This window comes from Orcinus orca, chromosome 2 (genome assembly GCF_937001465.1).
Source record: "Orcinus orca chromosome 2, mOrcOrc1.1, whole genome shotgun sequence".
Classification (NCBI taxonomy): domain Eukaryota; kingdom Metazoa; phylum Chordata; class Mammalia; order Artiodactyla; family Delphinidae; genus Orcinus; species Orcinus orca.
Window position 1 is genome coordinate 123,203,411 of NC_064560.1, and position 27,858 is coordinate 123,231,268.

Genomic DNA, 27,858 nt, shown 5'->3' on the forward strand with positions numbered 1-27,858 from the left:
CTCTCTCGTTGTGGAGCACAGGCTCCGGACGCGCAGGCTCAGCGGCCATGGCTCACGGGCCCAGCCGCTCCGCGGCATGAGGGATCTTCCCGGACCGGGGCACGAACCCGTGTCCCCTGCATCGGCAGGCGGACTCTCAACCACTGCGCCACCAGTGAAGCCCACTTTGTCCTTTTTTTTGATTGAGGTTTGGATTGGGCTGTTACCTTATTTGTCCTCCACAGCTTTGGGAAGTTTTCAAATTGGATGATGTTATTTTAGAGTGCCTGATGGGGAATCATCGTCATATCCAGGTGACACCCATTATCCGAAATGGTCAGATTACTTTTCCATTAGTCAATCATACCCCCAGAAAACTCTGAGTTTAGCATCGGAGGGAGTTATTTTTATTGGAACAGCAGATGAACTTACAGAGTGAAAGGGGCCAATGGAAAAGCCAGAAAGAGTGTGGAGAGATGCCCCCATGTCCTACCCATCCCCCCATAACCCAGAAGAAATTTTCCAAATCACTTTTTACATATGCCTTGACTGTTGATTCATCAAAGTTGTCTTCAATAGATTCACAACTCAAACCACATTGCAGTTTTTTTTTAATAAAGAGGAGAATTGAAAATGTGAATAGAGTATTGCTTTTATTTTTACAAATGGGTGTGTTCAATACAAAACACTGTCAGCAGCTAATACTATGCTTGTTAATATGCTCAGATCAAATGCGTACACGTTCCCAAATGAAGTATGTATGATCAGATGCTCTCACATGCAGTTTGTCTTCTTCCCTCACATCATTAGAGGAAAGGGCTTTTTTTTTTTTTTTGATACATTTTGTCAATACTAAACAGTGTAACAGCTTTTTTCAAGAGGCTAGAGTGTTTTCCTCCTGATTCATTGTGAATGTCTACCAGAGTATTTCCTTTTAAGTTAAAGCATTTTACAAATTCTTTCTCCTGAATCAATTTACATACTTTTCTTGTCACTATTTTTAACACATAACATTTCTTACTGAAACTTCATTTCATTTTGTCCCAACCTTCTTATGATGTTTGGAAGGAAAGAAACAGAGTTCATTTAAAACACTCTTGTTTATGATGGAGGAAACCACAACTTTTTGTGATGTTAACCCACTCACGGACAGAGAATCTGAACTTCAGAATATTTTGTGTTTGGAGAGAATGCACACCAAGGAGAATGGGCTCATTTCAATTCAATGTATTATAGGAAGGAAAAGATCAAGGAAGAGCTGGTCTTAAAACTGTCAAAATATGAGAATTTGATGGGAAGAAAGAAGGAAAACAGAGCAGTTGGAAATGCAAAGATAAAAGAGTTGGATCCAGACATGTCTATGTAATTTCCCAGAAATGGAAACTGTAGTGGCAATTTGGAAAGAGATAGCAAGAAGCAATATGCATTAAATGTTGAGCATTTCTTGCATCAATGAAATTGGAAGGCTCTTAGAACACATGGCGTAATGGTCTTATGATTCATCTACATATGGCCTTATTCTTGGTGACTGACAAAGGGAGAAATGAAGTTCCATAAGGAATTAAACACAGAAGAGGAAGCTAAACACTATTTCAAAAAAAAGATTCTGGGAAGCCTCTAGGTCACCAGCAGAGTATTAACTAACTTGGCCTATTAAATACCCATGAGGATTGATCCCGTCTGTAATTTCCTTTAATTCTGTGCATCCTGGTTATGTAGGTGTCATTTCTTCTGTTTTCCTGATAGTCCTAGAGGTGACTTGTCTGAAGTTGGTCAGGCAGTTGGTGGTTGGGTTTAGGGGCAAATAGAATTCTTTCTGCCACACCAGTGATTTCCAACCCAGGTTACTTGTCAGAATCATTGAAGAGTGTTGTAAAAATACAGATTCTTGGGCCTTAGCCCAGGAAATTTTGATTCAATAGTCTAGAGCAAGCTCTGAGAATCAAAAAAAAAAAAAAAAAAGTAAGTCCCTCCAATGACTCTGCTGCATGTTCCATTTGGGGAAACAATGCCCACAATTATGACCAGAGATAGTGTGAGAATGGTTGAAGATAAGAGACCAGGAGAGGAGGGGGTGGAATATAGGCACTCCTCTGCTGTGTGAGCAGTGAGCAAAACTACACCCAACCACAGTCAGTCTCACAAAATTCTACCACATCTGAAAAATATGCCTTAGCATCACCTGAATTTATTTCTGAGACCCCAGGCCTTTCTAACTAGCCCACTTCCTTCCAAATGGCAATTGGATACTCCTGTGGTTTGGAATTGTGCTTTCAGAAGCCACAAAAACCATGATAAAATGCTGTCACTATATCCTGTCTCCTCAAGATGAATTAGGGGGCTTCCCTGGTGGTGCAGTGGTTAAGAATCCGCCTGCCAGTGCAGGGGACACGGGTTCAAGCCCTGGTCCAGGAAGATCCCACGTGCCGCGGAGCGACTAAGCCCATGCGCCACAACTACTGAGCCACTGAGTATTTTGCCACAAATACTGAGCCCACGCGCCATAACGACTGAAGCCCACGCGACTTAGGGCCCGTGCTCCTCAACGAGAGTAGCCACCGGAATGAGAAGCCCGCGTACCACAACGAAGAGCAGCCCCCGCTCTCCACAACTAAAGGAAGCCCGCGTGCAGCAACAAAGACCCAATGCAGCCAAAAAAAAAAAAAAAAAAAAAAGAGTAAAGGAAGAGGCATTTGGAAATATGGATGCCCTGAAAGTGTACTTACTAGACCGTGCTTCAAAAAAAAGAGTAAAATATAAAATCGGTGGCAAAATGTGCATCATTCCTGGCCACATACACAAATGTTCCTTCTCTCATTCAATATCGCTTTCTTCTTTTGTGCCCTATTTCATCAGGCTAAGAAAACAAAAATATCTGCCTACGGCAAATCTTTAAGGCCTCCCCCAAACACAAGAGGGACAGTGTATTATTAATTTCTCACAAAACTTTACCATGATATTTTTAGTGGAGTGGATGCTATCCTATCTGGCAGGCAATGAAACTTCCTCACTTCTCTGGGGTCTTGGAATGTTGTCTCATGATTGGTTTTACAAGGGATGTTGGGACACAGTTGAAGTTCCCAGAGTGAGTCTGTGCCATCATTGCTGGCTGGTTCTCAATGGGTGGGGCACACACAGAGCACAGGGATGTGCTCTCTGATTCCACAACAAAACTAAAAACTGAGGTTCCACTGGAAGGCTTAGATCCAGAGCCATACCACGCTCATTTGTCCAGTGAGATCCAGGCAAAGTGCGGAAACCAGGAAAACGCGAGGTAGCACAAGGTTTCTAAAGTGAAGGAGAATGATAATAACTCTGCGCTTTTTATCTATTCATTCAACAAATGTCTGCGAGCATCTACTATATTCCAAGCACCATGCTAGGGCCCAGGCAGACAGGGAACCAGAGATGGTTCTTGCCTCACACAGCTTGTGGAGGAGACGGACAAAAACGAGGCAAGTTAGCAAAGTGAATAATTTGTAAGTTCAGTAAGAGCTAGAAAGAAAGCTTTTAGGTTGGGGAATGACATGATCTGGTATGTGATTTAAGAAGTTGACTCCAACAGTTCTGTGTCAGCGTTGGTGGAAGTGAGGAGAGGAGTCAGTAAAGAAGACGCTGCATCTGTCCAGAAGAGAAATGTCCGCGACCTGGACTGGGGTGCTGGCAGCAAAGAGATGGGGTGGACCCAAACTCAGCACCTTAACGGCCACCACCAGCAACTAGCTGGTGGATGAACGCTAGTGCTTAGTACTTCTGACAAGAGTTCCCACAGGTGATGGGATAAAACAGAAGACTGAAACAATAGGGAGATTTGGGGCACTTTTGTTATGATTCAACTCAGCCTCCTTTATTTTAAGTGAAATCCTGGCTTCCAGTTCAATGAACATCTACTGAGTGAGCAACTTCTTTGCTCAGCACACAGCCCTAGGCCCACAGCGAACTCAAGGATGAAGAAAGAAATGATGCCAGACCTCAAGGAGTCTGTGTTCCATGGACAAAATATGTCAAATAAACATGCAACTAAAACAAAGTAGAAATGTGACTAGAATCACAGAAAATGCTAAAGCGTCTGGAAAGGAGCCTTGAAGTAGAAGTAGGAATTTAAAAGAACGATGTGATCAGATGAATGGATAAAGAAGATGTGGCACATATATACAATGGAATATTACTCAGCCATAAAAAGAAACGAAATTGAGCTATTTGTAATGAGGTGGATAGACCTAGAGTCTGTCATACAGAGTGAAGTAAGTCAGAAAGAAAAAGACAAATACCGTATGCTAACACATATATATGGAATTTAAGAAAAAAAAATGTCATGAAGAACCTAGGGGTAAGACAGGAATAAAGACGCAGACCTACTGGAGAACGGACTTGAGGATATGGGGAGGGGGAAGGGTGAGCTGTGACAGGGCGAGAGAGAGTCATGGACATATACACACTAACAAACGTAGTAAGGTAGATAGCTAGTGGGAAGCAGCCGCATGGCACAGGGATATTGGCTCGGTGCTTTGTGACCGCCTGGAAGGGTGGGAGAGGGAGGGTGGGAGGGAGGGAGACACAAGAGGGAAGAGATATGGGAACATATGTATATGTATAACTGATTCACTTTGTTATAAAGCAGAAACTAACACACCATTGTAAAGCAATTATACCCCAATAAAGATGTTAAAAATAAATAAATAAATAAAAAAAGAACGATGTGAGGGTGGGAAATTCTAAGTGGAACGTGCAGCAGGAGCAAAAGCCTGGAAGTGGGGATCTGGGTATGTATTCAGGGACCAGCCCTTGGTCGAGTTTGGCTCAAGGGCTGGATTTGCAGAAAGTGAGACTGAGAGCATCCCAGGGGCAGCAGCAGACACTGGCAGCTCCTTTCTCGTCCTCCTCTGCTGTATTTGTGCAACTCTGTATCAAATGTTTGTATCAAAAGCAAACTCTAGGGCTTCCTTGGTGGCGCAGTGGTTGAGAGTCCGCCTGCCGATGCAGGGCACACGGGTTCGTGCCCCGGTCCGGGAAGATCCCACACGCTGCGGAGCGGCTGGGCCCGTGAGCCATGGCTGCTGAGCCTGTGCGTCCGGAAGCTGTGCTCCACAACTGCAGAGGCCACAGCAGTGAGAGGCCCGCGTACCGCAAAAAAACCCAAAAAAACCAAACTGTAACTGTAACTCTGAAATTCCTCTTCCTAGGGCAAGATTCTTTTCCCTAGATTGACAGCACAGAGCTCACATAGCAATCACTGCCATTAATATAGACACTTAGAATGACAGAGCCAAAGTTAGGTACCAATTAAGGGAAGCTGTTGTTTTCTGAAATAGTTTGTCTTTCTTATTTAAAAGGTGTGATCCCTTCCCTCCTTCTCTCCTTTCCTCTCACCCTTCCATCCTTTCAAGAATATAGGCAACCTAACAAGGGCTCAGGCTAGTGTCCTGAGGTTTGGGCTAGGCAGGCTTTTTGAGGCTGCTGGTACTGAGAGGTGGCCACAGAGATGTGTCGAGGGAAAGTACATCCTAATCTGTCCACAGACTCATGGATCTCTCTGGCTAGCAGAGTAGCTGCAGCAGGAATCATGGTTTATTTTCAGAAAGTTTTTCTTTTTTAGCTCAATGCAACAGTGACTAAGAACCATGCTTGACAGTATTTTTTATTGAAGTATAGTTGCTGTACGTTATTATATGTTATAAGTGTAGAATATAGTGATTCGTAAGTTGTAAAGGTTATCCTCCATTTATAGTTATTATAACATACTGGCTATATTCCCTGTGTTGTACAATACATCCTTGTATCTTATTTTACACCTAATAGTTTGTACCTCTTGCTCCCCTATCCCTATATTGCCCCTCCCCCTTTCCCTCTCCCCACTGGTAACCACTAGTTTATTCTCTATATCTGTGAGTCTGCTTCTTTTTTGTTATATTCACTACTTTGTTTTGTCCATGCTTTATAATCTTTAAGAGCCTGTGCTCAGCCCTGAACTTCCCTACAACATGGTGGGCCTGGGCAGGTAGACACATGCCCCTGGGAGATCCTGAGATCCCCTCACCACTCAGGCTGTTGGGGTATCCAGTCACCAGGAAACCTCTGGGAGATCATCTGAAAACCAGTATCTGGGGACACACTGCCATGTGGTCCAGTCCAAAGTGTGTCCTCTGTATTTTTCTCTTTCTTGTCACACAGACAAGTAACATGGTATCTAGAAACCAACATTACAGGCCAGGCTGCCTTGTCTCCTTGGAAGTTTCCTCCTCCCGCCATGGCCTCCAATATAGGGGGAAATGCAGTTTGATGCTCATCTTGGAGATGTCCTTTCACATTCTGGATGTGAGGATAAAGGACTTTCTCTTCCCATTGGTTTCTTCCTTCTCTGATCCTCTTTCCAGAGGCACTACATTTCTCTAGAGAGTGTGTCCCAAATACCTTATGTCTACGAAGCTTTACAAACATTAATAGACAAATGGTTAGTTTATATAAAGCACACATGTATTACTCTGACATAAGCAGCGAGGGGCCCACAGTTTACATTTTTTGTCTTTCTTTTAAAAAGGAATGAGAAATCATATTCCAGGTGATCCAACCTTTTAAGCTAGGGAGGGAAGGAGTGAAGAAGTTACCGTGACTTAAAAGAGATTTAAATTTGAACGCTTTGTAAGCCAAGTACAAACTGACATATGAGCTTCTACTGATCTTTAGATGGGAAAAGTAGGGCTTGAATTTACTTTCCCACCTCCAGCTCGGCGCTTCTCTGCCCTGAGCAGACCCCCAAACGCTGAGCTTATTGATGAGCTCCTAATTTTAAAAACAGACTGATACTGTCTGGCACTAATAACAATTGTCATCGCAGTAAAGCAGTTTTCATACAAAACCCCAAGAAGACAGGGCATATCTGAGTTTTCAATGACCACGTGTTCAGAATTTTTTATAAGTCATGTAGAATCTAACTCGTATTTCTCATATATATGTTCATATCTTACATAACCAATGTCTTGACAATACCAGCTATTGAATTATTTAAATCGCTTGGCATTTAGGGTGCTGGTTTGTGGAGTGACCATGGTGCTTGAATACCAGCTCTGACACAGTGTGCAGTGTAGACTCTTAACTACACAGTGTATGGTGTGGAAGGTAAGTGGAGGGGGCCTAGGTATCAGCCGGCTGTGAATATTTCCTCTGCCTCATACAGCTGTGTGCCCTTGAGACAGTTACACAACCTCTCTGGACATCGGTTTCCTCACCTTCAAAGAGAGCAAATCATAGAAGCAACTTCATAGGACTGTTATAAAGATTAAATTAGATAATGTATGTGAAGCCTAGTGTTCGGTACATGTTAAGTAGTTAATAAAAGTCAACTTTAAGATACACACACACATACACACACTTTATATCACTGGAATTAAATCCATATATGTATATATGTATTGTGTCTGTGTGTGTGTTGTATATGTATAAACAGTGGTTTGGGGGAGGTTGTGAGCTTATGGAAAATTTCTTTGTATTTTCTCTATTTTCCAAGTTTTCTAGGATAAGTTTATCATATACTTGTAATGTTATAAACTCTTTTTTTTTTCAATGTAATGAACCAGAACAAGTGACTTATTAGGACAGTTATAGCAAAAGCAAAGTCAGGTATATGTTTCAATGCCTTAAAGATAAATCTTAAAACATAGTTCCTAGTAAATAGCAGAGATCTTGAGGGAACAAAGGCTGCAAGTGAATTAAACGAGCCAAACGTAAAAGAAGGAACAGGGCAGTCCAAGACAATGAGGTAAAACCCAGAGAACTTCAGTTTAATAAGCACCTTCAGTAGATCTTCTCCAAGGCACCAGCATTTAGAATTTGCAGTAGAATGAGCTTTTCTTGGGAAGTGTACCCCAAAAAAGATTTAGAAAATGAAGACCCACAGCAGTTCAAACACTAAGGGAAAACAGGAAATCAATAACTGATTAAAATCCCATCCAATGTTTCCCAAGAGGGAGGTCACATCAAAGAGCTCAAAGCAAATAGAAACTTTTCAGACTTAACAAGTCACCTAGTCTGCACACAAAGATGGGAGCCTAATTTTCAGCAGGTCCCGTTATAGTCTGGCACCGGGGATGTGAATTCTTGCTGAGATACATTTCTGTCTCTGCCTTTGTCTCGTTTCACTCCCATGTCTCTGCCGGCAGACCTCGGCTGGGGAGCTTCAGCCTGTCTTGTTACACGTTCAGGCATCTTCTGGTCTCTTTTTCTCAAGTTCTGTCACTGCAGTGAAAACAGCCTGAGGATTGTAAGTTTGGGTTTAAAGTGATTCTTATGACGCAGGCAGAAGAGTGCCAGAAGGGTTTTCTGTTCTGCTTGAGCCCCTCTGTGGGGTATTTATACCATTCACTGGTTTTACCAAAAACAGAAGTCGCTGTGCCATTTACTGGAATGGGATTGCTTCTTTTCATTTCTTTTTCTTTTCTTTCCCTTTCTTTTCTTTCTCCCCCTCCCCTCCTCCCTTCCTTCCTCTGTTTCTTTCTCCCTTTCTCCATTCCTCCCTCCTTCCCTCTCTCCCTCCCTCCCTTTCTTCCTTTCCCCTCTGCAAGTACTCATTTAGTAGCTTTATCAACCACCTACCATGTGGCATCCATTGCGTTATGCACTGTGAAATTAAGATTCATAAGACACGACCCATACTATTATACTTTCATTGTCTTGGTTGAGCTCCCAATTGAACTCTAACATCCATACAGACACGTTTATTACGTGTCTGTTACATGTCTGGCACTTTCATGGAGCTTATTTTACTTAGTTCCATCATCCACCCAGAGGTAGGTATTATTCCCATTCTCGTAACACAGATGATTGAATTTAGGTAGAGGGTTTAAATATCTAACCCAGGGGCACTCGGTTCCTATGAGGAGGAGTCAGGACATTCTGATTTTTCTGATTCCCAGTTCAGTGTGTTTTCCACCGTGCCTGCATATTGGCTGGGAAGGACTTTTATGCTTTCGTCTTTTATATACCGCACTGCACATGTAATGTGCACAATAAATACTTGTGTAGAATTAGATCCAAACTGTATTGAAATTTGCATGCTTCAGCCTTTTCATATGCTTGCATTTGGCAGCATTGTTCAGAACTTTCAAACGCATTTTTTTATATACAGACAACGGGTAAACGTTCTACTGCTTATGTGTAAAGAGCAAGGTGACTAGTCAGGAGTTGACCCTTAGACAGATCTGCAGACATACAGACCCCAGTAAGGGCTTGTATGTGTTCTGAAAGCCTGCCTACCTTGATTAGAGCTGGTTACAGAGGACACGCAGGAAGGAAAAATCCTCAGCGCCCAAATGAGCATCAAAGTCGCTCTTGAAATCATGATAGAAAGATCAGATCCTTTTTTCTTTTAACTTTGAGAAAATTTTAAAAATAACCAAAATGTAAAGAGAATAATCTAACAGATATCCACATACCCCCACCCAGAGATGAAAGTTGTCAACATTTTGTCATATTAGTTTCGAGATTTTTTAAGAAATAAAATTTTCAAAAGCATTATAAAATTACAATCTCTTTTGTCTTCTATCCCCAGTCCAACCCCATCCCCTACTCCATTCTGGTGGGCACCGTCAAGGGTCTGGTTTCCAATCCACTATTTATATATTTACATGAACACATATGTTTCCATAAACAATTTATACTATTGTTTTATATGTTTATTATAAAATATACATAATGGTGTCATACTGCTTGTATCATTTTACAACTTGCTTTTATTTTTGCAAATATCACTAAGGTTTTGAGCTGTGTGTTGAAACAGAAGACTCTAGTCCATTCCTGTTAGTAACTGTATAGCATTTTATTATATAAATAAAATGATTTCTTATGCCTTCTCCTACTCCTGTTAATTGGAACTAAGATTGTTATAAACAAACCACAGTAGAAGTGCTCACACAAGTTTCTATCCTTCATACACGTGCTCAGATTCTTCTAAGGTGTTTTGCCTAGAAGTGGAATGGCTGGATGGTATACTAGGTATATGTTTAATTTTATCACATTTTGAAAAATTACTCTCCGAAATGGTTGTACCAATCTACAGTCTCATTGTCAATGCATTTAATTACCTGCTTCTCCATACTCTTTTCAATGCTAGATACGGACAGACTTAAATCTTTGCTCCTCTGCTTGATAAGCAAGCGTACCTTCTTATTTCTTTTGCATTTCACTATTTACTAATATAATCTAGCACCTTTTCACGTTCATTGGCTATTCAGGTTTCTTCTTTTGTGAAATGCGTGGTCATGTGCTTTGCCAACTCCTACACTTATTTGTGGAGTTTTTTTCTTGTTAATTTATAAGACAGATCCATTTTGGATACGAATCATTTAACTGTTATTTGACCATTGCAAATATCTTTTTTTTTAATCATTGTCAAGTTCATTATCACTTTTTTTTTTTTAAAGAGGGCCATACAAGATCAGTTCCAAATGGGTAAAGATCTTTATTCTTTTTTTAGGTCAATGCAAGACGGCATACACGGTCTCTGCAATTGAGGGAACGGGCATAAATAGCTTTTGCAGATCTAAGCGAAAACTTCCCTACAAAGGCCTTCAAATTTCTTCTCCAGATCTTTAGAGTAGCCCCCTTTTAGCATCTTGTGAGTTAGATGGAGAGAAACACTTTTTATATTTAGATAGGAGAGCAAAACAAGAGAAATGGACTTTCCTTTTACAAGCCAGTAGCATCAACGCTTCTCACAAGAGCCTCAAATTAATTTGAAAGTGGTTTCTGTAAGTGAAATTTATCATTTAGTGATTACTGCTTAGGCATCTCAGATTTCAGATTTTAAGTTTGCCTACATGGAGTCATTCTACTTCTTCCCTCTTACTAAGAGCAGGTTTCAATTATGTAATTATGGTTAAAGAGGTCTGAAGAGTTTTTACTCTTATGCCTTCATCCTGAGTGGATAATGGTTTGCAATGACTGGTTGACAGCTGTGGAAACACAAATGTGAGGCAGAAAACTTGATAAATATTTACCAACATACTAGACTATAAACAGCGAGATGAGGGCCTGTCTTTACCATCTGCATGATGGTTATATCCTCAACATTGGCTCCGCTGATAATCTTACCGAGTGAGCACGTGCTGAATATTCCCAATCTACAGCTGGTTATTGAATCCCAATTCTGTGTTAGATACTTCTGTATTCTATACACTCGTGTAATCAAAGTGACCAACATTGACAAAGTGCCCACCCTCATGAAGCTTACATTCTAGTGGCAGGGAGAGATAAGTGACAATGAAGAAAACAGATGCAGTGAAATGGGGCAGAGAGCTGTGGGCTGGTGGGATGGGGGTCGGGATGTTTCTACTGTAGGGAGTGTGGTCTGAGAAGCCTCCTGAGGAGGGATCCTAAAGATGAACAACATTTACTAGATAGAGATGGTGAGAAAAAGATGGGATATATAAAACCACAGGCTCGGAGCTCTTAAACAATTACTTCCGATATAGGAGGTAAGCGCTTGTCTCTTTGTATTTTTATTTGGAGCAGTTCATATGAGTTTTGGAAAAAAACATGACTAAAGCATTGATTTTAGATTAGAAGAAGTTAACGAATTTGTAAAATATGCTTCCTTTTCTTTGGCGGAATAGTTTACACAGGGAGAGAACAGCTGGCTCCTAGGACTTGGTGGTGCACTTTGGCTGGGCTGTTAATTGCGTAAGTATTTTGTGTATTTCTGACTGTGTATCTCTCCTGCAGCCCACTTGACCAAGATAAGTCTTTTGAGCCCTACTGAATGTTTGCATCTCGCAGGCAACTACAAACTATGGCTCATGGGATGATTTAACAAAAAATTATCGAAAACATTTAAAGTGCAGCACTGAGTTCATGGATAGAAACTGCTGTTTGCCCAAACAAAACATTCAGATGATGAAGATTCTCTAGATATTGATTTAATGCAGACTTCCTTCTTGTTTGATTTATTTGGAAAAATTGATTTCAAGTTCCTAGCAGTATCTAGCAGAAGTTCAATATTTCTTGCCCCCTCCCCCTAATGCCTGCCTAGAGAGAAAAACAAAAACAAAACAAAAAACCACACTGTTTGGGGGTTTTGTTTTGTTTTCTTAAGCCAAATACTTAAATCACGAATGTCTCATAAGTGCCTTTGGATGGCTTTCATCGCCTTGTTTATTTTGCTGTAGTCAGTACAAACACCTTCAAATCTCCTTCTGTAACAGATGATTTTCAAAGTCATCATCTGACCTCGCTGATGGAGCTGGTCTGCAGACCTTGCAGCCGAGTTGATTTTTGCATGGACTCTAACTTCCACACACAAAACTTTACAGCCTCTTTGAGGAACCAATTTCCAAGCTAAGAGAACAAATGAAAAGTGTTCGCTCATCTCTCAAAAATATTTCTGCGCTTGGTATGTTCCCACTCTTATCGGGTTCTCAGGAATGAACACAGAATGTGACATGGGTTTTTCACATACGTAAGTTTTTGTCTTCCATTTCTGGGAAGTTATTTCCTCGTCTGAGGTTTTATTTTCTTGATTTATTAAACTTTAACATGCTACGGAAAACCTCTTCTCTCCTAGCGACTGTTCTCTCCCTTTTAAAAATGGCTCAGGAATGGAAAGCTTGATTTTCCATCTTAGATTTTTTAGGGTCCTTTTAGGTTTATTCTGCCCCTCGTTACTCCCTCCTGTACACTCACACCCGAGGCCGCCGGCATCTGGGCTGAAAGAACCCGTGGCGGGCGAGGAGAGGAGGGTGTCATATTGGCGACAGGCTCCTGCTGGCGGCCGGCGAGCCCGCCGGGGTTAACGGGGGCGCAGGGGTCAGCGCCCTCGAAGTTGGGGGCCTCGGGCGGAGCCGCACCAGAGCCGCGGCGACCGCTCAACCAGAGCGCCTTGCAGTCCCGCTCCGTCCACGGGGAAAGGATCGCCTAATTGGTCGCGATCCCACGGAGGTCTTGCTCTTCCCGGGGCAGTCTCCGGGACCGAGAGCGTCGCGGGGCCGACGCAGGCGGAGCGGAGCCGGCGAGAGGAAAAGCCCAGGCCTGGGGCAGAGGAGGAATGAGGGGCCGGGAGCCGGGGGGATTTCCTCCCGCGCTTCCCCCTCCAACGGGAGCGGAAAATGTGATTTGCTGTGCATTCCAGGCGCGGTTCCCTGGGGTGACCTCTCCCAGCCGGCCTGGGCGGGGGGAGCAGACAAAGAGGCGAGGCAGGCGGAGAGGGGACCCCGCGGGGAGGCAGGAGGGGTGCGGGGGGCGGGGGCAGTACCGGGAAAGGGGGCGGATAGCGGGTCCCGCGGCGGCGGCGGCGCCTGGCCAATGGAGAGGCGCGGCCCCGGGCGCCGCGCTCCGCCGCCGGCATTTAAACGGGAGACGGCGCGATGCCCCGCACTCGGTGCGCCCTCCGCGGATCGGGCGACCTAGTGTGCAGCAAGAGCGGTGCTCTCTGTCCCGCTGACCCCGCGCCGAGCCCGGGCGGCTCGTGCCGCGGCCGCACACCGCGCCACGCGTCGAGAGCGCAGGCCCCGAAGGCCCGCAGCACTGACAGGTGAGCGCGGAGGCGCGGGCGTGTGTGTGTGTGTGTGTGTGTGTGTGTGTGTGTGTGTGTGTGTGTGTGTGTGTAGGGGTCGGCAAACGACTGCCGCGTCTCGCTCCGTGCAGACTTGCCGTAGCCCTTCGTGAGCGCAGGCCGAGGCCCCGCGATCCCTGGGTGAACCCTGAAGAACCATCGCGGGGTCTTTCGTGCCAAGGTCTTGGCTGCCATGACCTCACCTTGCGCGGTCTGCAGGGCAAGACTGGGAAAGAGGATGTCAAGAGCAAGAGCCCCGCATCCCAGTTCCACCTCCCGGAGCTCCGCTAATAACGCTCCTGGTGTGTTTGGCAGCCGCGCTTGCCAGTCGCGTCCGCTGGGTGAGGGCGCAGAGTCCGTGAGTCCAGAGCGCAGGAGCAGAGGGATAATGAGCGAGCGGGAGCAGTGAGGCGCTGCGGGGACCTTCAGCTCGACCGCAAACACCGGGGCAGGTTGCAATGAGAGGGTCCCATTTGTTTGAGGCGGGGCGCTGGGTCTGGGGACTTTCGGGGCGCGCACGTCGGAGGGCCGTGAGTGATCCTGCCCTGAGGTGGTGGATCCTGAGAATCAGCGATGCATTTGCCTCTCCCCAAGATGGAGACTCATGCAACAGCGGAGCTGCGGAGTTCCGCCGTGGCGGAAACCCAAGGGTCAGGTAACTGGACAGCTGAAGTGAGGTGCGCGGTCCCGGACGCCTAGTCCCGCGAGCCCGCGGTGCTCACATAGCAAACACCGCACACACTGCGCGCTTGTGCGCGCCGTTTCCTCTTCTAGGCTTCTCCCTGTCCCATGCGCTTCTCGGCTGAACTGCGGACGTCCGGGCAATGAGCAGTGACAACTCGCCGGGTCCCACTTGTGCGGGTACCCTTTAATTTGTGTCCGAGAGGCCCCTGCCTCACCTCGCCGCGCCTTCCTAGAGACTGACTAGGCGGGACTGGCGGCGGGAGGCTGGTCCCTGGGCTTGGACGCCCAGGTCATCCCTCGTCCTCCCCCGCCACTTTGCTGACCCCTCTGCAGCTCACGGAGCAAGGCAGGCGGGCGGTGGGGTGTCGGGGCCGTCACCTTGACGGCCGGAGTTACTCGTAGATTTCTGGCTTAGGAAGAACAGACGCGCCACCGCTCTGGCTTGGCATTGTCTTCGGATCCCAGCTCTGCCTTGGGGGCGCCCCAGCCTGGCGTTTCCCCGCGCAGGGCTCTGGTGATGGCCCCCCGGGCGAGGCAGGGGGCAGACAGGAGCCTCTCCAGTGAAGCCCTTCCAGCGCGCCCAGAGCTGGCTCCCCAGTCAAATCTGGGTGCGCTTTCTCCTCTTTTAGACAGAAATATAGCCTCGAAGTTAGGGGTTAAAAATCTCTTCTTAAATGTTACAAGGGCAGAGAGGCGACCATCGGTAGGTAATTGGATCTCCCGCTGGAAAGAGCAGATCCAAGCGGTGTGCGCGTCTGTTTATGTTCCCCTTCGAGATGGTGCCAGGACACGAGTTGATTAAAACAATCTCCTGTGTTAAGTGGGTCACCAGGGACTTAAGCTGTCCCAGGGACCCCAGAGTAGTGGCTTCCTTTTGGCTGTACATACAAGTTAAATAAATAGCGGAGAAGAGGTTAAGATAACCCTGAACTCAGGGTGAGGAGTCTTCTTTCACCCAGGGCTTTCCACTTTCCAGCACCCTCTTTTTCTTTTTCTTTCTTTCTTTCCTTCTTTTTCTTTCTTTCTTTTTTTCTTTCTTTCTTTTTTTCTTTCTTTCTTTCTTTCTTTCTTTCTTTCTTTCTTCCCTCCCTTCTCTCTCTCTCTCTCTCTCTGTCTCTCTTTCTGGGATGCAGGACTTAAAAGGATGGACTTTTCAAAGCAAGGAGGGAAAGAAGAATATTAAACAAAATTAGAGATTCTCATCTCCTCCCGGGCACACTGCAGCCTACAGTGGTAGGCGATTTGATTACCATCACTGGATAAATTGCACACTCCAAATTGTTAGTATTAACTAATTATTTAAGGGCTCTTTAGAACTTAGTTGCTGTGTGTAGGGCTGTGTGTGTGTGTTTAACCCCCAGGTCATTGTAGGAATTAAAATGTTTTGTAAACTTTGTAATTTCACAGGTTTCCTATTTTCTTAAAAGTTCCTTTTGAGTGAAATGTTTTGGTAACCCATGCACGATCTATGGGAAATCCAAGTTGGCTAACATAGACTTGTGTGAATGGTTACACAGGGGAGAACAGAAACCTATTACATCCTCACCTTTCTGAATGAGAGCTGCCTGCCTTGTCTTCTAAACTGAAGCCCTAATCTTAAGGTTTAAGTGTTAAAAGTGATACAATGCCACGAAATTTTATGCCACAAACCCAGCTCCCAAGAAATGCTTGTCAGCAACAAAGCTGTGGAGCAGCAAAGCTGTGCAGAATAGAGTGTAGGACAGACGGGAAAACCTAAACCTTTTATGTAAAAGGAGTGGGGGAGGTAGGGGAGGTGACTGTAGCATCCAACTGAAAGCACAAATCAGGCCAGTGTTATCAGCCTATGTCTTACATCTGCAAGGAATTGTCTTTAGTTTTAACATATGCTCTTAGAAATGCAAAGTACAACAATAATTCCTGGGACCAGAAAGGTTTTTTTCTTTACATGTGAACAAAATAGAGAATTATTTGAGTCACAATATTGTTCAAATTTGATTGCATTAGAAACAAGTCCATGTGTCCCTTATTAAATACCGTGCTGAGTGTCCATAGAATAGTGGTTAAGGACATGTGTTTGGGGGCTAGGGAGAATGGGGCTCAAACCCTGTCTTTCCCATGAGGGGCTGTGTGACCTTGGACAAATTCCTAACTTTTCAGAGTCTGAATTCCCTGATCATCCGTAAAAGGAAGATGATATTGTCTACCTCATATTTTGTTGTGAAAAATCAATTATAAAATTCAGTCAGAATTGAGCATAATGCCTGGCATAGGGTTTAAAAAATAGAGGTGGCTCTTAGTGGTGGTATTGGGAGAGGCAGTAACATTATAGGACATCAGCGTGTACCACAAGGTGGTTCTGAAATGAAATCACAAATCCCACTCACACAGGGACCAACACACATCTTTCACTACAATATAGAACCTATGGCTTGACTGACTCTCAATAGTGCTGCTCAGTGAACATTTAACATTTATTACTTTCTAACTTGTCTCCTGTTGACCACAAGAATTGTGTACCATCATTACCTTCACCAAAAAAATCTTCGGATGAGCCTTGAGAGCTCCTGAGATACTTAACTACTAGGTGGTCTCCTCCCTGCCCTATATGATGTTGGGCCCAAGCCTGACTTAGCCTGAATGGTCTTCAGAATAGGGAGGTTGCAGTTAGGGTACTTGCAATACATACAGGATGAGACTTTATCCTCTACTAGTTTGCCTTTGGTGCAAATTGTCTGAAAACAAAAAAATCAATGCAGTATATTCTTTTATTTTTTTAATTAATTTATTTGTTTATTTATTTATGGCTGTGTTGAGTCTTCATTTCTGTGCGAGGGATTTCTCTAGTTGCGGCAAGCGGCGGCCACTCTTCATCGCGGTGTGCGGGCCTCTCACTGTCGCGGCCTCTCCCGTTGCAGAGCACAGGCTCCAGACGTGCAGGCTCAGTAGTTGTAGCTCACGGGCTTCATTGCTCTGTGGCATGTGGGATCTTCCCAGACCAGGGCTCGAACCCGTGTCCCCTGCATTGGCAGGCAGATTCCCAGCCACTGCGCCACCAGGGAAGCCCAATGCAGTATATTCTTAAGAATATCTGCTCAATTTCTAAAAGTTGACTGCCTTTTTAAAAATTAAAGATCCAATTTAAAAACAACCTTTGCCCTTCTCAAAGATTTAGTTCTGAGAAATAGGAATAGGGTCTTCTAAAACCTGGCCTGCACTTAGAGCCTGTGCTGTCACTTCCATTATTTTTTTAATACTGGGGAATAATTTGATGGCATGCCTGTTGAATAGCTTTCTAAAATTCAATTCATCAAGAGGAATTGATCAGCCACAGACATTTGGCTTGCTGGTCATTGTCTCCTCACTGTTTATCCCACTCAGCACTCCATTTAACTGAATACAAGCAGGTTGCTTAGCGAAAATGAGAAATACGGCAAGAAGAGTGCTGAAAGGAGCTGGCCTAAACTTTCCCAAAGACATCGAGAATATTGGAAACAGGTTACACGTAACACTTTTATTTCTGATTCCCCAGAATTCCATGATTGTGTTCTCACAGCCTGGCGAAGATTGGAATAAATCACCATGACCTGCACAGGACAGAGGGTGGCTGATAGGGCGTATTTTTGTGCAGATGTTCGCTGTTGATCACTTGGGGCAACCTGAAGGAAAGCATCAGATAGAGGAGACACGCTCTGAGTGTATCTACGTCCTCTGGGACAAATGGATTAGAGGGGAGAACAGTGGTAAAGGAAGAAAAAAGATAGGGGTGGGTGGGTCTTGCTGGTGGGAAACAGTTGCCGAGAAACTCATCATGAAAATTTGATCATGTTAGTTGGAGAAGCAGAAATACATTAAGGGGAAGCTGAGGTAGCATTTGAAAAGAATATTGTCCGCAAAGGAGAATAAAGGGAGGTCTTTGTGGGTGTCTGATGCGCTCTGGGTCCATGAGATGCAGCTTTCATTTAATAATGTGAGTGGGTCATTTCATGAATGCAAATTACCAGAACTGTTTTCAGCTCTCGTTTGGATAATGGATGGTAATTCATAAGACCTAAATCTGGATTAGCCTTTGGATTCATTTTTGATAACGAGGCACTTTGCTAGGTGTTGATGGGAAAAAGAATTATACCTAAGGAACTTACATTTTCTTGGTTTCCTCCATGTCTGTGATATTTACAGAGTGAAAATTATTTGGTGGCAATACAATTGGGATTTCAAGAACACAACAGCCCTATTTCCTTCAATGAGTAATCAAGATCATTTTGGTGTGGAGGAGGTTGGGTGACTGACCACAGTGACTTGACAGAGCCCTGGTTCTAGAACTGGTTCTAGTTCTCATCCCCCTCCCTCTTACTTGTGTGGGATATGCATAGTCCTTCAGAGCACTGCTGTTCTCTAAGAAGCTGAGGTCTCTGTTGATTGAGATTCCTAAGGTTTTTTTTTGTTTGTTTGTTTTTTTTGCGGTACGCGGGCCTCTCACTGTCGTGGCCTCTCCCGTTGTGGAGCACAGGCTCCAGACGCGCAGGCTCAGCAGCCATGGCTCATGGGCCCAGCCGCTCCGCGGCATGTGGGATCCTCCCGGACCGGGGCACAAACCCGTGTCCCCTGCATCGGCAGACGGACTCCCAACCACTGCGCCACCAGGGAAGCCCCCTAAGGTTGTTTTTTTCCTCTCTCCAAATAACTAGTTATAAGATTTAAGAACTCAAAAGCTGAAGATATTTAAAGAGTAGGCTTTTTGAAAATGAAAAGCCATTTCATAATATTTTTCACACCTAATAAATTTTGAGAAAAATTTACTTTTCTTAAAAAGTCTGTCACTCTAAAAAAAAAAGTGTCACTCTAGACCCCTTTTTCTCATGGGATTTGCACACTCCCATAGGAACAGGAAGTCAGTCCAAATTAAAACAGAAAACCACAGTTGACTAATTTTGAATTTACTGCTTTATTGTTGGTTTCTTTCAGAGTGAATACAATGGCTTTTTTTTTTAACATCTTTATTGGAGTATAATTGCTTTACAATGGTGTGTTAGTTTCTGCTGTATAACAAAGTGACCACTATACATATACATATATCCCCATATCCCCTCCCTCTTGCGTCTCCCTCCCACCCTCCCTAGGTGGTCACAAAGCACCGAGCTGATCTCCCTGTGCGATGTGGCTGCTTCCCACTAGCTATCTATTTTACATTTGGTAGTGTATATATGTCCATGCCACTGTCTCTCTCTCTAAAAAAAAAAATGGTTCTGAAGAACCTAGGGACAGGACTGGAAAAAAGATGCAGACGTAGAGAATGGACCTGAGGACACGGGGAGGGGGAAGTGTAAGCTGGGACGAAGTGAGAGAATACAATGGCTTTAATTGGAAATATAAACCCTATAGTGTTCTCCATAGGACCACGTAAAAAGAAATAGGTATTTGGAGTTTTCTTGGAAAAAGGAAGAGAAGCATTAAGAAGCTCCCTATAGGCTAGACGCTGCTGATCTTCAGCATGTGTGAAGACATTTTAAATGCAAAGAACAGAAACTCTGTCGGTCAGTGTGGTCCATGACAATCATTCATTGAACAAAAGAGCATCTACTCTGCCAGGCATGGAGGAAGAGGTGATGAAAAAGCCCTCATGACTCTCAGACTTGATATTTATTTAATGACAGGTGGGAAATGCCAGATAGGGAAAGCTGAGTATAAAGGAGGTCCTTAAGTGGTGTAGAGAAAGAAAATTGCATTTTTTTGGATAGATGTTTGTGGGTATGGCTGGCCCTATGACTTGAATCTCTCCCATGCAGTCAATATACCTTCCCAGTCAAGTCTCAGATTGGCCTCTTGATGTTGGCTCTGAAATCTTGGATTGTTCTGGAGGCCATTTTTAGGAGGGATGGGGAAGATGGTGGGTGGTGGCCTAGGGCTGTCTTATTTGTTCCTCTTGGAAATGGGCAGAGACTGAATTTTAATTTAGATCCTGGCCTGGAATTGAATAAAAACAGAAACTTGTGAAAGCTTCTTGAATTCACAATATATTTGCCCAGGAGACTGGACTGTCATGGCTCAAGTTGTCCTACTCTCTGGAGAAAATCAGCACTGTTTTATAAGTGGGCTTTCCTCACGAGCGATGTTTTAAAGACAAAACAAGGAAATTAATTTGTTGCTGTTGTTGGGGCAAAAAATGCTCTGTTTCAAGAAGAAAGATGCTGTAACATAAACTGACAAAAGCCAGGGAGTCAGAGCAGGAGCTAAATGTCACATTATCAGCTCCAAACTTGAACTTGCCCAAAAGTACTAGGTTAATGTCTAAAAGATGGTGCCATTTAAGAATAGTTTGAATTTAATATTTAATTATCTTAATTGGACATTATCCTTAGGGTTGCATGGTATTTACTTACAGGGGCTGCCCTTTAGAGAATGCAGGTTCCACCCTGCCTTTGTCTTTGAAAAGTAACTGCTCCAGCTACTAATACCAACTTGGATAGCTCCTTGGGGGCCACGGTGAGGTTACTGTTAAATTGCATTTAGTGGTTATCATGTGTCACACTGGTGGACAGAAGAGAGCAGGGACGTGGGTACTTCACAGCTGTGTCCTCGGGTTCAGAACTGTGGTGGATGTGGAAGACAGGGGAAACCTCTGGATTCAGGTCAGACTTGGTGTGATGGCCTGAGGAGGGAGGCTGGGAATTTGAAACTGTACTCATTGAGAAGAAAATCCCTCCACATTTTCACAGCTCCCTCTGTGCCCCATGGCTGCAGGTGCTACAGGTGTTGCAGCTCAAAGCTTATTAGAAAGGCAGACCTACTGAATGATAATCTGCATTTTATCAATATCCCCAGGTGATTGTCTGTACACTCAGGTTTGAGAACCACTGTCCCAGGAGAATCTTAAGACTCTGATGCTTCTCTCTTGCACCCTCTTTTTTTTTTTTTTTTTTTGCTGTACGCGGGCCTCTCACTGTTGTGGCCTCTCCCGTTGCGGAGCACAGGCTCCGGACGCGCAGGCTCAGCGGCCATGGTTCACGGGCCCAGCCGCTCCGCGGCATGTGGGATCCTCCCAGACCGAGGCACGAACCCGTGTCCCCTGCATCGGCAGGCAGACTCTCAACCACTGCGCCACCAGGGAAGCCCCAACTTTCCGGGTTTTTTGTCAGTTTTCCCTTTGCCTCCACTCCCCTTATTTCATTTTTTTTTGCCATTGTTCATATGCCATTGCTCCTACTGACCCATATCTAACTCCAGACCCATCCACAATAATTCATTATCATTAACTTATTCAACATGTCTGTGGCACTTACTAATGTAAATATTTGCACATACCTGTTCTCTTGTGTCCATTTTCTACCTTCTAAATTCTATATACACACACACACATATGTGAAGGACGTACTTCATTATTTTAAAAGTAGATGGGCTTCCCTGGTGGCGCCGTGGTTGAGAGTCCGCCTGCCAATGCAGGGGACACGGGTTCGTGCCCCGGTCCGGGAAGTTCCCACATGCCGCGGAGCGGCTGGGCCCATGAGCCACAACGACTGAGCCTGCGCGTCTGGAGCCTGTGCTCCGCAACGGGAGAGGCCGTGATAGTGAGAGGCCCGCGCACTGCGATGAAGAGTGGCCCCCGCTCGCCGCAACTGGAGAAAGCCCTCGCACAGAAACAAAGATCCAACACAGCCAAAAATAAATAAATTAATTAATTAAAATAAATAAAAGTAGAACAATGTGTATCGTGGTATTAAGAATGATATAATGAATATCTGTGCCCAGTTTAAAAATGAGAATGAGTGATCCAGGAATCTTATGAATTACGTGATCTTTCTGGTAAAGTAATTTGTTCTGTCTGCAGTACCACCATATTTAGTTAGTTTTCTAATTGCTTTCAGTTTTACATCAATTTTGATCTGAACAACATATCTGGGGATATGAGGTGTTTGTATCTTTGCTTAAATAAAGTCATTTATTAAAAGGTAAAGTGAAATTTTCTCTAGGTCAGAAAGCAAGCTGTTATCCTAGGACTTCGACTAGAAGCTGAGTCTTGACTTTTCGTCTAGTGCTCTTCCTGTGAAGGATTCTTCCTCTCTCTGGCCTCCACACATCTCCTTCCGATGCCTGATAACACTGAACATCTCATAAGCATCCAATCAAGCGAACTCAGGAAGGGCTCAGGCCAGTCAGGGAGAAATAGTGAGACCCTTTCCTGTCAGATGAGCCCTCTGGCTGGCGAGGCTAATTCATCTATTTACGTAGTAGGAACTTAACCAAATATTGTCAAGTACAAGAATGAATAACTATACATAAAATAAACAACAAGGACCCTAACTGTATTCAGTATCTTGTAATAACCTATAATGGAAAAGAATCTGAAAAAGAATAAATATATATATATGTATAACTGTATCACTGTGCTGTACACCTGAAACTAACACATTATAAATCAACTATCCTTCAATTAAAAGAAAAAAAGAATGAATACAGTTAAGGGACCATAATACAAAGTCAAACGTAGTTGGTGTCAGAAGCCAGGAAGCAATTCCCCTGGGAGGACAAGTGACAGAGTTCACATTTTGTCTTATTCGCTGGCTGACCCTGGGCAAGCTACTTCATGGCTTAATGGCCCAGAGGGTAACGAGAATAACAGTACCTAATGCACGGAGATACCGTGAGAGGCAATGAAATCGTTTACGTCGAGTGTTTAGCAAGTGCCTGATAAAACATTAGCTGTTTTATGAATGTTTTCATTAATTATCTTTTCCATTTTTCATGTCTCTCCTCTCTGTGTCTCCCCCCTTTAGCATGAGCCGTACGGCCTACACTGTGGGAGCTCTGCTTCTCCTCTTGGGGACCCTGCTGCCGGCTGCTGAAGGGAAAAAGAAGGGGTCCCAAGGGGCCATCCCCCCGCCAGACAAGGCCCAGCACAATGACTCGGAGCAGACTCAGTCTCCCCAGCAGCCTGGCTCCAGGAACCGGGGGCGGGGCCAGGGGCGGGGCACTACCGTGCCCGGGGAGGAAGTGCTGGAGTCCAGCCAGGAGGCCCTGCATGTGACCGAGCGCAAATACCTGAAGCGAGACTGGTGCAAAACCCAGCCGCTGAAGCAGACCATCCACGAGGAGGGCTGCAACAGCCGCACCATCATCAACCGTTTCTGCTACGGCCAGTGCAACTCCTTCTATATCCCCAGGCACATCCGGAAGGAGGAGGGCTCTTTTCAGTCTTGTTCCTTCTGCAAGCCCAAGAAGTTCACCACCATGATGGTCACGCTCAACTGCCCCGAACTACAGCCGCCCACCAAGAAGAAGAGGGTCACTCGTGTCAAGCAGTGTCGTTGCATATCCATCGATTTGGATTAAGCCGGGCCTACCCAGCCTGTCCTTGGGGTGCAAGCCCCCAGGCGGGCCCAGAGCCAGACCTAAATCAACCTGATTCTTACTTGGCTTAAATCTAGAGGCAAGAAGAACCACCAGCTGCCTTCTGCCAGGAGCCTGCTAGTGCGTAGTTTGTGTGCATGAGTGTGCATGGGTCCCTGTGGGTGTTTGCAGACACCAGAGGAAACACAGTCTCTGCTAGAGGGTACTTCCTATTATGTAAACGTATCTGCTTCCATGCGGGATGGTACAGAAAGCCCACACCACCTGAGGCACATTTGGAGGGGCAGGGTTCTGCCTTGGTCTTCCATGTGCCCTCCTGGGGACCAGAACCTCCCTTCAGAATGAATGTTAGCGGAAGAGGCTACTCTGAGGGCAAGAGACCTGTTTTAGTGCTGCCTTGGCCTTAGGATATTTCAACCTGTGCTTGCTTTCCCCCTTCCTCTTCCCTGTCACAGTCCATCCCTTCTTAGGATCTCAGTGACTATTTCCGTCTAATCCCCTACCTGCCAGAGGCTCTAAAGTAACTCACTTGACCACAGATGCAAATGTTTCCTATTTGGGGAAGACCTTTCAGACTCTGGGGGAGGCTGGTAGGGCAGGAAGGTTAGAAGATTGAGAGAAGGGAGAGATCGCAGGTGAGGACCAGTTGGCCCAGCAAAATTCAGGAGGGAGGTGTGCAGAGCCTGGAAAGGCCAACCCCCAAACACAGTGAGACCCATGCTTTAGCAAGCTTTTTCCTGGTATTTAAAGAACCCAAGGAAACAGAGGAGAAATGAAATTGCCCCCCCAAAATCATTAATTTTGTGAGTCACTGTGACTGTGGAAATTAGCTGTAACCCAATACCAAACTTAAAACATAAATATTGACCGCTCCTATTTTCAGAACCAAGTGAGTGGCGAAACCAAAACATCCCCTCCTGCTTGGCCCCTCAGATGGACAAAAGATGTAGTTCAGAAACCGCCCCCCCCCCCCACAGGAATAGGAAAAAGACAAAAACCTTATAAGCAGAAGGTCTTATTATCTTTCCTTTAGGCTGGGGTATAATCACCTCTTTCCCAGTTCCTTATTCCTGTGTCATGTTTCTGAGAGCCACAACCCTGTATTGTAAAGATTCTGCCTCTGCCGAATGTACCTGACAGTGAAGGACCAGGCTAAGATAAGAGAGTTTAGGCCTGCTCCTTTCTAGAAAGAAGTATATTTGGGGTCTTTTTGTTTTAGCCATCTATAAGAGATTGAGCTGGAGAGCAGAGGAGAGTAAGGAAAGGAAGGAGATTGCCTCTGGCTAAGGAGTAGTCAAAAGTCAGGGAGGACACGTAAGGGATACACCAGCCCTTCTTCCTTTGCCCTTGAAGGGTCTAATGGGAACCCCCAGTTAAGAAATGAGAGTATTTGTGTGCATTAGCTGTCCTACAGCTGGTAGGATTTATGTAATATTGTAACCATTTGGAAACTACTGTTCCCTGATTAAACTTAGGTTATTTGCAATGCATATTTAGTATTTATCTGATGGCCAAAGCACAGGGTGGGTGAACCTTCCTGCATTTGGGATTTGGACAACTTGCTCTCTTCAAGCCTGAGGTTTTATATGTAAACCCCCCCACCCCCGATACGATTCTTGCCTTGCATCCTCTCAGTCTCACCAGCCAAGTCATGTGTAACATGGGAAACAAACACCATAGACTTGTGTTTCAGTTGCCCATGAAGGCTCCAGCATTCAAAGGACCAATGCAACTAAAGAGGCTGTTTTTATTTTATTTTTGTTTTGGTCCAGTGCTTTCCCTACTAACAAATAAATAGGAACCATACTTTGAGGCAGAAGTCATCTTGAACACCCGAAATATTGGGTCTAATTTTAAAACTTTGAAATTCACTACTGATGATTCTACACTAGGCGAATTTGTGCAAACACATCGTCTGTGCATGTCACATACACCGTATGCCCCTGCCCTAAACCCTTGTATCGTCCACGTCCTCCCAACAATAAAACGCAGAATGGATTTAATTAAGCATGCAAATGCTAAGCTAGAATTTTGAGGGTGGGGGAGAGGAAAAGAAAGGGGAAGGAGCTGAAAATATAAAACCACACTAGAGAGGAAGAAGGACGCTCAGAACCAGCAGACACCGAATCTCTCTTGTTCTGACTCTGCCACGAGCATGCAGTTTTGTTAAAAAGAGATGACTTCAGCTGGCAGCAGGAATCTTCTTTTAGTAGCTTGTACCACAGTCTTTTTTTACTTTTTTTTTTTTTTTTTGCGGTACGCGGGCCTCTCACTGTTGCGGCCTCTCCCGTTGCGGAGCACAGGCTCCGCACGCGCAGGCTCAGCGGCCATGGCTCACGGGCCCAGCCGCTTCGCGGCATGTGGGATCCTCCCGGACCGGGGCACGAACCCGCGTCCCCTGCATCAGCAGGCGGACTCTCAGCCACTGCGCCACCAGGGAAGCCCTGTACCACAGTCTTGCATGTAAGTTGGATTTGGCTTAAGTAAAGAGAATTTCCTCAAAATGAGCTTCACTGGGGTAATCAGCAGCATAACTGCCCTAAAAGCACAGCACTAGCCAAAGAGGGAAATGTCTGCTTTTCTTACTGCGTCTACATTAAGACTAGCCCAAGTCCCGCGTGTCTTCCAACATTTATTGAAAGTGCCGTATCTGTCACATATTGTATTGGAGTCACCGATGATGTAATGATATGTTTTTTTCATTACTATAGTAGAATTTTTTATGGCAAGATATTTGTGATCTAGATCTTTCCTATTAAAATAATGCCAAACACCAAATATGAATTTTATGATGTACACTTTGTGCTTGGCATTAAAAGAGAAAAACACATCCTGCAAGTCTGTAAGTTGTTTTTTGTTATTGTAGTTCTGCAAAGTTAAAAATGTAAGTGAAAAATCTGGAGGAAAGGATAATTTCCACTGTGTGGAATGTGAATAGTTAATCAAAAAGTTATGGTTATTTAATGTAATTATTAACTCAAATCCTTTGGTCACTGTGATTTCAAGCATGTTTTTTTTCTCCTTTATATGACTTCCTCTGAGTTGAGCAAAAGAAGAGGCTGGCGCGTTGTATATTGTTGGAGGCTTTTATCAGAGGGAAACAAAATCTTGACACATCTGAACGTGTGTTACAGAGTCAAGACCTGAGCTTTTATTTTTTTAATTGAATGTTCCTTAAAGGTTAACATTTCTGAGGCAATTTAAGAAAGATCTTAAATGTTATTTTGGAAGAATTAAAATGTGTGTGTACAAACAAATAGCAGATAATAATGAACAGTTCACAAGTTCCTTTAAGGAGAAAATCTGAAATAAAAAATGTATGTACAGAACATTTATAAATGACCAGTTAATGCTGAAGAGTGAAAGTAGTTCTACTGATTTGTCATTCTCAATATATTTAATATCAACTGCATTATGTATTATGTCTGCTTTAATCATTTAAAACAACAAATTTATGAAGACTATGACTGGGGTCCTCTGCTGTCTCTGAGGATGAGAGGGGATTTGATAGTCTCATAAAAGCTAATTGGGTTGAAAGCAACGTTTTATGAATCTGTAACTAGAATTTAATTCCACCCCAATAATGTTCTATATAACCTTTCCCAAAGAGCAATCAATAAATCGAACCTCTTCTCTGTTTGCGTGTGTGTGTGTGTGTGTGTGTGTGTGTATTTCATTGGTAATGTTCACAGGGCAGGGCTGGGGCAGGGATTCACTTGTCATGGGAAGGGAGGTAGAAAACAGATCATGAGATCTCTTGTGATCTGAAAGGAAATTTATTTTCTCCACTCAGACCTTCCAGGTCCCACTTGATTTCAGGAGGACACCTCAGGCCATGGCACTTAGAGGCAGGGGAGATCTGGTGAGCAGTGGAAAGTACCAACCTCTTCCCCAGAGCTAGAAAGAAGAGTTAGAATGCTTCTGAGAAGCCTTCACACACTGGAAGAATTGTCACACTGAAAAGATAATAGCTTTATTTTGAGGTGTTCAGGGGAAAAGGGGGAGAAAGATTTGGGGCTCAGTAGAAGAAAGAGCTTTCTAACGACGAGAGTGATGCAGCAATGCAGTGAGTTGCCTTTGAGATGGTCAACTCCCTGTCCTTGGAAATATTAAAACGTATGCTAGATATCATTTGATAGGGATTTGCAGCATTGTGAGGTATTGTCCTGGATATGCAATTGAATGAGTGGATTTCTGAGGTCCCTTTCTACTCAGATGTACAATACAGGATTTATACTAGGTATTGGTACTCTGCCAGTGATAATGAAAGTGCCAGAAACTATATATGGAGTGCTTATGCCAGACACTGTCAAGGATTTTGTTTTCCACTT

At 44.4% G+C, this 27,858-nt stretch overlaps 1 protein-coding gene across 1 annotated transcript; it reads left to right on the plus strand.

Annotated features, from left to right (window-relative positions):
• Positions 1-13,312: 13,312 nt before the first annotated feature.
• On the plus strand, positions 13,313-27,164 carry GREM1 (gremlin 1, DAN family BMP antagonist). The gene is made up of 2 exons (XM_004274034.3): positions 13,313-13,498; positions 22,954-27,164. The coding sequence occupies exons 1-2, from the start codon at positions 13,332-13,334 to the stop codon at positions 23,507-23,509; spliced, it is 723 nt and encodes a 240-aa protein (XP_004274082.2). The 5' UTR covers positions 13,313-13,331; the 3' UTR covers positions 23,510-27,164.
• Positions 27,165-27,858: the final 694 nt, after the last annotated feature.